Source organism: Ursus americanus, chromosome 11 (assembly GCF_024610735.1).
Source record: "Ursus americanus isolate L20-20 chromosome 11, mUrsAme1.1.p, whole genome shotgun sequence".
NCBI lineage: Eukaryota > Metazoa > Chordata > Mammalia > Carnivora > Ursidae > Ursus > Ursus americanus.
The window spans coordinates 67,265,899-67,278,394 of NC_142137.1; the positions used below are offsets into that span (position 1 = coordinate 67,265,899).

A 12,496-nucleotide genomic window follows, 5' to 3' on the forward strand; every position below is an offset into this window, starting at 1 on the left:
AATGCTCCAATCAAAGACACAGGGTGTCACAATGCATAAAAAAATAAGACCCATCTATATGCTACCTACAAGAGATTCATTTTAGGGCACCTGGGTGGCTCAGTTGCTTGAACGACTGCCTTCGGCTCAGGTCATGATCCTGGAGTCCCAGGATCGAGTCCCTCATTGGGTTCCCTGCTTAGCACGGAGTCTGCTTCTCCCTCTGACCCTCCCCCATCTCATGTTCTGTCTTTCTCATTCTCTCTCTCTCTCAAATAAATAAATAAAATCTTAAAAAAAAAGATTCATTTTAGACCTGAAGATACTTGCAGGTTGAAAGTGAGGGGATGGGGAAATACTTATCATGCAAGTAGGAGTCAGAAGAAAGCCAGAGTAGCAATACTTACATCAAACAAACTAGATTTTAAACCAGAGCCTGTAACAAGAGATGAAGAAGGGTGCTATATCACAATAAAGGGGACTATCCAACAAGAAGACCTAATAATTGTAAATATTTATGCCCCCAACTTGGAAGCATCCAAATATATAAAACAATAACAAACGTAAAGGAACTCATTAATAATAATACAATAATAGTAGGGGACTTTAATGACCCATTTACATCAATGGACAGATCATCTAAGCAGAAAAACAAGGAAGCAGTGGTTTGGAATGATACACTGGACGAGATGGGCTTAACAGATATCGTCAGAACATTTCTTCCTAAAACAGCAGAGTATACATTCTTTTCAAGTGTACATGGGATATCCTCCAAAGTAGATCACATACCAGGTCACAAATCAGGCCTCAACAGGTACAGGTACAAAAGGATTGTGGTCATATCATGCATATTTTCTGACCACAACGCTATGAAACTTGAAGTCAGCCACAAGAAAAAATTTGGAAAGACCACAAATTCATGGAGGTTGAACAACATGCTACTAAAAAATGAATGAGTCAACCAGGAAATTAAAGAAGAAATTTAAAAAATACATAGAAACAAATGAAAATGAAACATGGTGGTTCAAAACCTTTGGGATGCAGCAAAAGCAGTCCTAAGAGGGAACTATATAGCAATATAGGCTTACCTCAAGAAGCAAGAAAAATCTCAAATAAGCAACCTAACCTTACACATAAAGGAGCTAGAAAAAGAAAAACAAATGAAACCTAAAGCTGTCAGAGGGAAATAATAAAGACTAGAGCAGAAATAAATGATATCAAGTAAATGATATCAAAAACAGTGGAATAAAGCAATGAAACCAGGAGCTTGTTCTTTGAAAAAATTAATAAAATTGATAAACCACTAGCCAGACATACAAAAAGAAGAGAGGAAGGACCCAAATAAATAAAATCACAAATGAGAGAAGACAAATAAAAACTAACACCACAGAAATACAAACAGTTATAAGAGAATACAATGAAAAATCAGATGCCAACAAATTGGACAATCTGGAAGAAATGGATAAATTTCTGGAAACACATAGACCACCAAAACTGAAACAGGAAGAAATAGAAAACTTAGACTGAGAACCAGCAAAGAAATAGAACCTGTAATCAAAAATCTCCCAACAAAACAAAAGTCCAGGGGCAGATGGCTTCACAGGGGAATTCTACCAAACATTTAAAGAAGAGTTAATACCTGTTCTGCTCAAACTTTTCCAGAAAATAGAAATGGAAGGAAAGCTTCCAAACTCATTCTATGAGACCAGCATTACCCTGATTCCCAAACCAGACAAAGATTCCACTAAAAAAGTGAACTACAGGCCAATATCCCTAATGAACACAGATGCAAAAATTCTCAACAAATTAAATCAGACAGTACATTAAAAGAATCATTTCCTCAAAATCAAGTAGGATTTATTCCTGGACTGCCAGGGTGGTTCAGTACTCGCAAATCAATCAATGTGATACACCACATTAATAATAGAAAGGATAAGAACCTTATGATCGTCTCAATAAATGTAGAAGAAGCATTTGACAAAGTACAACATCCATTCGTAATAACAAGTCCTCAACAAAGTAGGGATTGAGGGAAGATACCTCAACCTCGTAAAGGCCATGTACGAAAAACCCACAGCTAATATCTTCGTCAGTGGTGAAAAACTGAGAGCATTTCCTCTGCAGTCACAAACAAGACAGGGATGTCCACTCTCACCAGTGTTATTTCACATAGTACTAGAAGTCCTAGCCACAGTAATCAGACAACAAAAAGAAATAAAAGGCATCCAAACTGGCAAGGAAGAGGTCAAGCTTTCACTATTTGCAAACAAGATGCTACTCTATATAGAAAACACAAAGGACCGCCCCCCCCAAATTTGCTAGAACTGATACATGAATTCAGTAAAGTTGCAGGATACAAAATCAACATACAGAAATCTGGTGCATTTCTATACTACAGTAATGAAGCAGCAGAAAGAGAAGTCAAGGAATTGATCCCATTTATAATTGCACCCAAACCCATAACATACTTAGGAATAAAGTTAACCAAAGAACTAAAAGATCTGTGTACTCTGAAAATTATAAAACACCGATGAAAGAAAGTGAAGAGGACACAAAGAAATGGAAAACATTCCATGCTCATGGATCAGAACAAATACTGTTAAAATGTCTATACCACCCAAAACAATCGACACATTTAATGCAATCCCTATCAAAATACCACCAGCATTTTTCACAGAGCTAGAACAAACAATCCTAAAATTTGTATGGAACCACAAAAGACCCTGAATAGCCAAAGCAATCTTGAAAAAGAAAAGCAAAGCTGGAGGCATCACAATTCCAGACTTCAAGTTATATTACAAAGCTGTAGTGATCAAGACAGTATGGTACTGGCACAGAAACAGACACATAGATCAGTGGAACAGAATAAAAGTCCCAGAAATGAACCCACAACTATATGGTTAACTAATCTTTGATGAAGCAGTAAAGAATATCCAGGAAAGAAAAAAGACCGTCTCTTCAACAAATGGTGTTGGGAAAACTGGACAGCTACATGCAAAAGAATGAAACGAAACTACTTTCTTATACCATACACAAAAATAAATTCAAAATGGATGAAAGACCTAAATGTGAGACAGGAAACCATCAAGATCTTAGAGGAGAAGACAGGCAGTAACCTCTTTGACATCGGCCATAGAAACTTCTTATACATACATCTGCTGAGGCAAGGGAAACAAAAGCAAAAATAAACTGTTGGGACTTTATCAAGATAAAAAAACTTATGCACAGCAGAGGAAACAATCAACAAAACTAAAAGGCATCCTTCAGAATGGGAAAAGATAATTTGCAAATGATATATGTGACAAAGGGTTAGTATCCAGAATTTATAAAGAACTTTAAAATTCAACACCCCCAAAAACAAATAATCAAGTTTAAAAATGGGCAGAAGATACGAATAGACATTTTTCCAAAGAAGACATACAGATAGCTAACAGACACATGAAAAGATGCTCAACATCACTCATCATCAGGGAACTACAAATCAAAACTGCAATGAGACATCACCTCACGCCTGTCAGAATGGCTACACTTAACACAGGAAACAACAGATGTTGGGGAGGATGCAGAGAAAGGGGAACACTTTTGCACAACTGGCAGGAATGCAAACTGGTACAGACACCCCGGAAAACAGTGTGGAGGTTCCTCAAGATGTGGACATAATATATACATCTGTATGAATATTCATACACATAACATGAATGATGAATGAATGAATAGATACACATAGCAAGGGATTTGAACAGGCATGTCCCAAGAGATGATGTGCAAATGATCAATAAGCATGTGAAATGATGCTCAACATGGCTACATTGGAGAAATGCAAATTAAGGGCACAGTGTTCTATCACTACATACCTACTAGAATAGCTAAAATAAAAGAAACTGACAACACCAAGTGTTGATGAGGAGTGGACCTGCTGGTAACGCTCATATGCTGCTGCTGGGAGTATAAAATGGCATAACCACTTTGGAAAATAGTTTGGTGATTTCTTATGCAGTTAAACATACACTTACCATATGATCCAGCAATTAATTCCACTCTTAGGTATTTATTTACTCAAGAGAAATGAAACCATGTGTCTACAAAAAGTCTTGCATGTGAATGTTCATAGCAATTTTACATTGGCCAAATACTGGCGATAACCTAAATGCCTGGCAATTTGGGTGGATAAATAAATTGTGGTATATTTGTATAATGGAATACTACTCATCTGTGAAAAGGAATGAACTGCTAATGCACACAAGAATTTAGAATACTCTCAAACCGTTGTACTGAGTAAAAGCAGCCGTACACAAAAGTGAACATATTTTACAGTTCTATTCATGTAAAATTCAAGAATAAGCAGTTAGTGAGAGAAATTAGATCACTGGTTGCCTTGGACCAAGGGTGAGGGTAGGGGATTGACTTCTGAGGGGGAACTTTATTTTAATTTATGTGAATTATACCTCAGTAAAGTTGATTTTTAAAAAGATAGTAAATACTATCAGCAAGTACTTGGCAACAGTGTGGAAAACTTAACACAAACTGGAAATTTAAAAAAAGAATAATAGAATTGACTCAAGAAGAAATAAAAAGCTTTAAAGTTTGGCTAGTACAAACACTATTAAGTAAATCAAAGCAATGGTTAAAAATCTTCCCATAAAAAAATTCAGAGCCAGATGGTTTTATAGGCATGTTATACCAGACTTTCAAGCAACAGGTCATCCCATTTTATACAAATTCTTCCAGGCAATGGAACAAGAGGAAGTATTCTCCAGCGCATTCTGAGAGGTCGACATAACCTTGATAAATCCAGACAAAGACATTACAAAAAAAGAAATCATAAGTTTATGTCACTCACAAATACAGCTGTAGAAGTTGTAAACTCATTAGTAAACCAACTTCAACTGTGTCTGTAAAAGGCAGTCTTCACCTCCAGGTTGGGCTGCTTCTAGGCATGCAAGGGTAGTATAATTTGAGGAGATCCATAGAAGTAATTCACTACAATAATAGAAGATTTTAAAAATGTAGTTCCTTGAATAAATGCAATAAACGCATTTGATAAGAATGTGTGATTTTTCCAGTTAAATTTTTTTTATTTTAATTAAGGGAATATTGTTAGCAAGATTGAGATAGTTGTATAATGAGAAACTGAGAACTTGACTATTTTGATAAGTGACCCAGAGACACTAATGGAGAATCTGTTACTGTAGGTGGGAGGCCATAGAACAATGACAAAAAGCAAGGACACTGGATCATTCTTGGTGAGCCGTTCACCAGATATGTGTGATCAAGGATAAGTTACTTATCCCCTCCGTGTCTGTTTTCTTCATAAAATGGGCATGATAACAAGGCTTAAAGAATTAATATGTGTGAAGCACTTAACACTGCACTGACACTTGCTTTTCAAATGATATCTTTTATATTATATATTAGTGTTATAATACATATGATATATTTTATATATTTTCTTTAAGGCCATCTGACTCTTAGCCAAAGGCTAGGTAATGACTGTAGCCTTTGATAAAAGTGCTTTCCCTTTCAGATGACAAATTGACACCTTTTGTCTATGTGTGTCTCAAAGGTGAGTGATTTCACATGGAGCCATGATGGGACTCAAGCACTTATTTCATATCGAGATGGGTTTGTCCTGGTCGGTTCTGTCAGCGGACAAAGACACTGGTCATCTGAGATCAACTTGGAAAGTCAAATCACATGTGGCATATGGACTCCTGATGACCAACAGGTAAAGCCTCTTGAATAATGAATAAATGAATAAAGCCCCTTGAATACTGAGTAGTGTAATGTTAAAACCATGTGAGCTGAGGAGGAAGTGAATTGTGTACATTCACACAGGGAACAGGTGGGGGAGGGGGAAGCCGGCTCAGAATCCTCTAAGAGAATCACAGAATTGAAGAACAATGAATATGTCCAGGTAAAAAATTAAAACAAAAACTTTACATGAACCATAGATTGGAGAAATTTTATTTCCCATCAATATGTTAAACATTGAGTTAACATTTTAACTATAGAAAATATTCATACAAAGATACTTTTAAGTCTACATAAATAGTTGGTAAATGAATAATGGACATAAAGGTTCACCAAAGAAGTTCAACTGGTCAGTATTCATATGGTGGAAAAGTATGCATTTTTCAGGAGAAAAATGCAAAATAACATAGGATATAGTTTCATTTATTAGCGAAAAATAATAAAATGATACAGATGATATACTGGTCAATGATAAGAGTTCAATCAAAGGATTCTTATTCATTGCTGGTAATAATGTGTACTAGACTTTTGGGGAAGCAATTTGGTCAGAATATGTCAAAAGTCTTAAAAAATTGTTGTCCACTTTGACCTGGTAATATACTTTAGGAATTTGTCTAAAAGAAACAAAAGGGAAGAAAATAAAAGTTATAGTCATTAAAGCATTATTTATGGTAGTAAAAATTCGGCAATAGCCTACTTGTCTAAAAATAGAATGGTTAAGTAAACTGTGGTATTACCACTGAAAGGGTTATATAATAAGTAGTTCAGAAAATTGTAGGTTGTGGTTATGAAGACAATGTAATAATCTGGAAGAGCTCTTATGATATAATGTTGAGGGAAAAAAATCAGGATATGAAATGGTGTATGTGGTATGATTACCATGTCATAAAACAACCAAAAGAAACCCATCCACATGCTAGAAAGACCTGGAAGGAGACAAAATGCCACAGGTGGGTTGTTGTTTTACAGGAATGAGCTTTTGGGTCATTTTCTAAAACCTAATTTTAAAATATTCTTTAATGTATCTGTTTTACTTTCATGATAAAATAGTATATAACCTAATAAAATCATATATTGATAATTCATGTTTTAAATAAAAAGGTTGACCAGGTAAAACCTTTGTAAATATGAAGCTTGTGTTTTCCAAGCACAGCAAAATCCATAAAATGCCAGGACATTTCATAGCAGAGATTGTGTTTAATATTGGTAAAAGCAAGCAGTATAAAAGGAAGCATAGCTTTCATTTTTGAATCTTTTTTCTTTTCATTCATTTTTTTTTTTTACTGAATTGCTTTCCGCTAATCATTAAACATTCCATGTTTCCATTTTTTTCAAGTAAAAGTCAATATTTTTTCTCTTTTTTCTCAAAATTACTATTTTGAGAGCTACAAAGAAGTAGTCGCAACTCCCAAGTTTCTTCATGGCTCTGAGGCTCCTAAGTATCCAATAGCAGATGCGTGTAACTCTTAAGAAGCACTTGCACGTACGGTGGCCTGTTTTTGCAGGTGTTTACTGCCCCTAGAGTCTGCTCTGAGAAGTCGGCTGCAGCCCATTCAGTGGCTTTGCCCAGACACCTCTCCCTGCACGTTTCCTCCTCTGTGATGGGGGCTGTGAATTATTTCCTGCCTGTTTCCTGGGGCTCTTGTAATGATCAGATGAGCGAACAGATGTGAAAGCACTTACGAATGGAAGTCTTGGCTTCACGTTCTTCCCTTGCCTTGAGGGATGGAACCTGGGAGGCTCCTGGCCCAGTCCCCTGATGAGCTATGCCTGCCGGTGTCCCCAACAGACAGCATACCTGGAGTGTGACAGGCACAGGGGTACAGTGGGCAGGACTTGACCCCTGCCTCTCAGGTGCTGGGGGCCCACAGACATCTTGTGCTGTGTCCCGGCAGAGTTGCTGGGATAGCAGGCAGCATGGTGTTGTGGGTGTGACGGAGCGCAGATGGGCTGCAGCTTTAAAGCCAGGCAGAGGCACTTGGACTTGGCTCTGTAGACCTGTCTGCAGGATCAGAGAGTGGCTCTGGCTGCTGTTTGGTCTCCTGGCCCACAACCTCTGTCTGAAAGACTGCTATTACTGGTTCTGTATTTGGGGCTCATGGGTAGGATGTCATTCAAGGAAGGTGCTGCACTCACTGCCTTTAAAAAAGGTTGCAGACCCCTGAAACAATGAGGATCCTTATAAGAATTTAAAGTAGAGAAGAGATGTTTGGCATACTCCCATCAGTCATATTTGAACTGAGATGTGGAAAAATAATATTCCTTCCTCCTTGTCTGTCACCCTTTCATAGCTCTTGCTTAGTTTGAAAATTATTGATGAGAAAAGAGTATGAAGAGAATTTGAAATGTAATGCCCTGAGCTCTTAACATTGGGAACTGATGTTTAAAGCTGAGCCACCTCCATCTCGGGCCGTTTCTTCCCTTCTCCCGGAGAACCTCCTGCATTAACATAGAGTAAAACGTCATCCAGGACGAAGCCGCCTCCTCACATCTTGAGATACTCCTGATCATATGGGATTTTAGGTGGTTTCCTAACTTTTTAAAATAATAAGCTGTACTATTTTACAAGGGAGTTTGAGAATCTAGCTATTTTCCTACTTGTCATATATATTCTTCAGTTTAGAGTGGGTGATTTCTGTACCCTTTGGGGGATTATAGACTACTTTAAATATCAGGTGGAAATTGGGAACCCTTTTCCTGGAAAAATGTGCACGCATACATATGTGGTGATATCTGTCACTTTGCATGGAATGTTGGGAGCTCACAGGATTCCACGCGTGAACTCTCCCCCTTTGATTCCTGATCTAGACAGTCTAGAGGTGACATCTGGGATCATCTTCCCCAACTTTCTGTTAGGCAGATATTCAAACATTACAGAAAAGTTGAAAGAATGTATGTGCCTTAAATTCAGCAACTGATACTTTGCTGTATTTGTGCTCTCTCTCCTCCTCTCCCCCTTCCTGCCTCCCTTTCTCCCTCTCTTGCTCCTCATACATGCACACGTTTTTGCAGTACTATTTTTGAAAATAAGTTGTAGACATGGTGTACATCAGTCCAAAATATTTCAACATGCCTGTCATAAGAATAAGATCATTCTCCTACATCGTCACCCCCAAGAAATGAGCAGTGATGTTAGCTGGTATCCAGGCTCCTTCGTAGCTCCCTCATTGTTACAAGAATGTGTTTTGTAGGCTTTTCTTTCTTCTTTTTTGTCATTTGGAATGGGGATCCAGGTTATGTACAGTAATTGTTACAGCTTCAGTCTAGAAAAATTTCCTCTCTCTCTCTTTTTTTTTAATATTACCTTTCTCACAAGTTTAGTGTGGTTACTTTGTAGAATATTCCACAGTCAAGGCTTGTACAATTGTTTACCCATAGTATCATTTAACTTCTAGCCTGTGTATTTTCTATCATCTGGAAGATAGGTTGGGATTAGGTTTGGATTAAACAGTTTGGGTAAGGATATCATTCACGCTGAGCCACATTAAAAGGTGTATAAGGTCTTGTTATCTCACTAGGAGGGGAGCTGAGTCTGATGGAACTTTTGTAAAAACAAAACTATTTTTCATAGCATGTTCTTAATTTCATCTATGCTTACAGCGAATTTTTTCAAGTGATGTGTTTCATGTCGGGCTAAAATTTGTCTTCCATTAAGTTGCAAGAACTTAAAGACTATTTTAGTGTCCTCGGGCTGCCATACAGAATTCTACAGGCCAGAGAGCTTAAATATCAGGCATTTATCCCTCACAGTTCTGGAGGATGGAATCTCGAGATCAGACGTTGGCAGGCGTGGTTGCTCTTGAAGCCTCTCTCCTTGGCTGGCAGGTGGCTGCAATCTTCCTGTGTCCTCACATGGCCTTTCCTCTGTGCGCTCATCCCCGTTATCGCTTCCTCTTCATATAAGGACACCAATTCTATTGGTTTAGGGCCCTAGTCTTATGACCTTATTTAACCTTAATTACCTCTTTACAGGCTCTATCTCCAAATACTGTCGTATTAGCGGTTCGGGCTATAGCATATGAATTTTGAGAGTGATACAAACTTTCAGTCCTAACAGCCTCATAAAAAATATGAGTCTTCAAAAAATATTTCGAAGAATAGAAAATTCACAGAAAAGACACATATAAATTTAGCTTGATAAACTCGAGATGTATTTATAAATAGAACAGTCTTTGTAGGGCTTGGAAGAAAAAGCAAATGATATAAATAGGAAATGTCAGAGAAGTAAATATAAATATGACTGGGGAAAAAATTTCTGTGGGTCCTAAGTTGATCAAGAGTAATGCAGCAGTGAGCTTTGGCCATTTCTAGGGAACACCCAGCATCACAGCACAGTGTGCAGGAGGAGAAGGCTTAGTTCCCTCTGCGTTCTCCAGGGTTCTGGGAGAACACCATGCCTCTTGATACAGGAAAGTACTTTGAGACATATACATTTACACATGTCCATCTGCATTCTTTGGGTCTTAGGTGAATATCCGTTCACTTTGAGAGCCGTTGAATCAGAGAAGGTTGTTGAGAACTTGAGGTGCATTCCCATCAGGAAAGTTAGAGATGGCAGCACATAATCCCTGTGTGTAGACACGAGTGTAACTCCTAGAAGAACAGTGACTAGCTGGTGGATCTGTGTCCATGGAAGATGGGACAGAAGGAAAAAGCCTCTGACTCCTATCTGAGGAATTTAGGTTAGATGAAGAAAGAGCACACCTAAACCAGTACAGGAAGAAAACTCTAGTTCCTGCCCTTCTTGGGAGAACACCTTGCAAGAAGAAAGCTCCTAGGAACACTCTTCTGCCATGGGCGCAAGGAGGTCTGCCGAGAACTGCTTCTCAGGCTGGTGGTTTGTCCTTTTCTCTTCCCGGGTACCCCTGTGCACCTCAGTTCCTAGAGTGTGGCACATGCATAGTTTGGGTGCCTGAACCGTTTGGATTTATTTTAAGGGGATCCCAAGGCATCGAAGCTGTGTACACTTCGGGGAAGTCAACAACACCCGTTGTCACTCGCAGCGCCCAGACCAGATGCCCTGTGGTTCATCCAGTGCTCGCTTCAACAGCACGTAAACTAAAGCTGGAATGATACAGAAAAGATCAGCTCAGCCTCTGCACAAGGATGACACGTAGATGCCATGTGGTTCATCCAGGCCTCGCCACTTCCTCCCTGACTCAGTGGTCCTTTTCAGGGATCTCAGTCCTCGCCTGTTGGCCTTTCTTTCCAGCTGCTCCTGCCTTCTGCTCGGGCAGACCTGTCTCTCTCCCGAGGCCCCCAGAGCTGTGGAGCTCTTTCCTCACGTGAGGCCTGTTCTCCAAGCAGCATGGGGCTTCACGTTGCTCCCCCCCTCACAGCCCCCATACTCTGACTGAGGTATCCGTGACCCCAGGCCGCATATCCAGGCCTCATGCTTTCTGGACACTGCTCTCCCCCGAATCCTGTCCCTGCTCCAGCTTTGTCTTGCCTCTTCCCAGTACTGTCCTTCATACCCTGCTCCTGGAAGCCTGCCCAGCTGCTGCCTTTGCCGACACATCCACCTCGGGCCCCCGTCTCAGTCCTCGTTCTCACCTGGTCCACTTGTCTGGAGCTCCAGTGTTGGATGTCTAACCCTTTTTTCTCTCCTTGGGGGTAATTTCTCCCACTGCCACAGCCTGTCAGCTCCCCCCTGAGCATGCAGGCTCCCCAAGCTGCGAGCTGCGCGAGCCATCTGTCCCTCTTGTCCCTCACGCTGAGCACTCGCTGCCTGGACCCTGCTCGCATCCAGCTTGGTCCCAACTTAGCTTGCCAACTGTCCTTCCTGCCCCCTCCTCGGTTGCTGATCACTTGCACCCAGCCTGGGAATCGCACTGAACTTGCCCTCTTCCTTGTCCTCACCCTCCACTTCGTCACCAAGGCCTGGTGATTCCGCTTCTTAAATCTTTTTGTGTCAGGGATTATTTATTTACATTTAAACGCTAAAGATGGTTGCATTCAGACCAGCGTAAATGCAAGTATTTCAACTCTCACACACCTTGCGTGCGGTAACGGGGCTGCTGGACTTGGCGACTTGTAAGTGCTACCCATCGCTCCTCCTCTTCAGCTTTGTTCCCTGGCTGGTTCCTTCTGCTTGTCAGTGGCTGCTTCTGCCACCCTGGGCTGCCTCTTCCCTGGTTCCTGAACAGTGAGGGAATGAGTGACTTTTCAAATCTTTGAAGTTATTTAAAGATCTCCCTTTGCCTGCAGCCGTGGCTTGCCAACTGTGTTCCTCACAGAATTCTGTGGAGCTGCCTTCCTAGGGCAGGGGATGGAGGAAGCTTCAGGGAGGAGGGGGCCAGGAGCACCCAGACCAGATCCCCGGGCAACTCCACTTCTGTGTTAGGTAACGAAATTGGGATTATGTCTTACATTTTGTGTTTGAGGAAAAATTTATAAGATAAATATAGCAGTCTGGTCCCTCTCTAACTTTCTATTTATTTTTACTGTTTATTAAATTTAAGAGCAGTAGTTTTTAAAAGTCAAATAGTACTACTAGGCTTATAATGAAAAATTTAAAAAACACACAAAACACCGGCACCTTTTCATTCGCCATGCTATCCCCCCCACTCCCTGATTCCCGCTGCCAGTGGCAACCACTTTTAACTCTTTGTGTTTCTCTCCATATTTCTGAATGATAGCCTTGTTCCGTCAGATCTTGATTTTTTGGACTCAGGTGTTCTCTACTAACTTCCTTCCTGGCAAATGAGAAGCTGGGTCTCTTGGAATGCCCCTTTCCATCCCCAGCCTCCCAGCGTGCTCTTGTCTC

At 40.1% G+C, this 12,496-nt stretch overlaps 1 protein-coding gene and 1 non-coding gene across 8 annotated transcripts in view; both read left to right on the plus strand.

Moving 5' to 3' along the window:
- Positions 1-12,496, plus strand: part of TULP4 (TUB like protein 4) — a 230,431-nt gene that overhangs the window by 155,163 nt on the left and 62,772 nt on the right. For 5 of the 7 annotated variants that reach the window (XM_087865624.1, XM_087865625.1, XM_087865627.1 and 2 more), the window contains 2 exons: positions 5,172-5,222; positions 5,543-5,704. In XM_087865624.1, the coding sequence (XP_087721750.1) occupies positions 5,172-5,222; positions 5,543-5,704 (213 nt within the window). The remainder of the gene's footprint in view (positions 1-5,171; positions 5,223-5,542; positions 5,705-12,496) is intronic. The other 2 variants (XM_087865628.1, XM_087865630.1) reach the window with 1 other exon arrangement.
- Positions 10,765-10,872, plus strand: LOC123797510 (U6 spliceosomal RNA). The gene has a single exon (XR_006780965.2). It is a non-coding gene; the product is annotated as a U6 spliceosomal RNA (small nuclear RNA).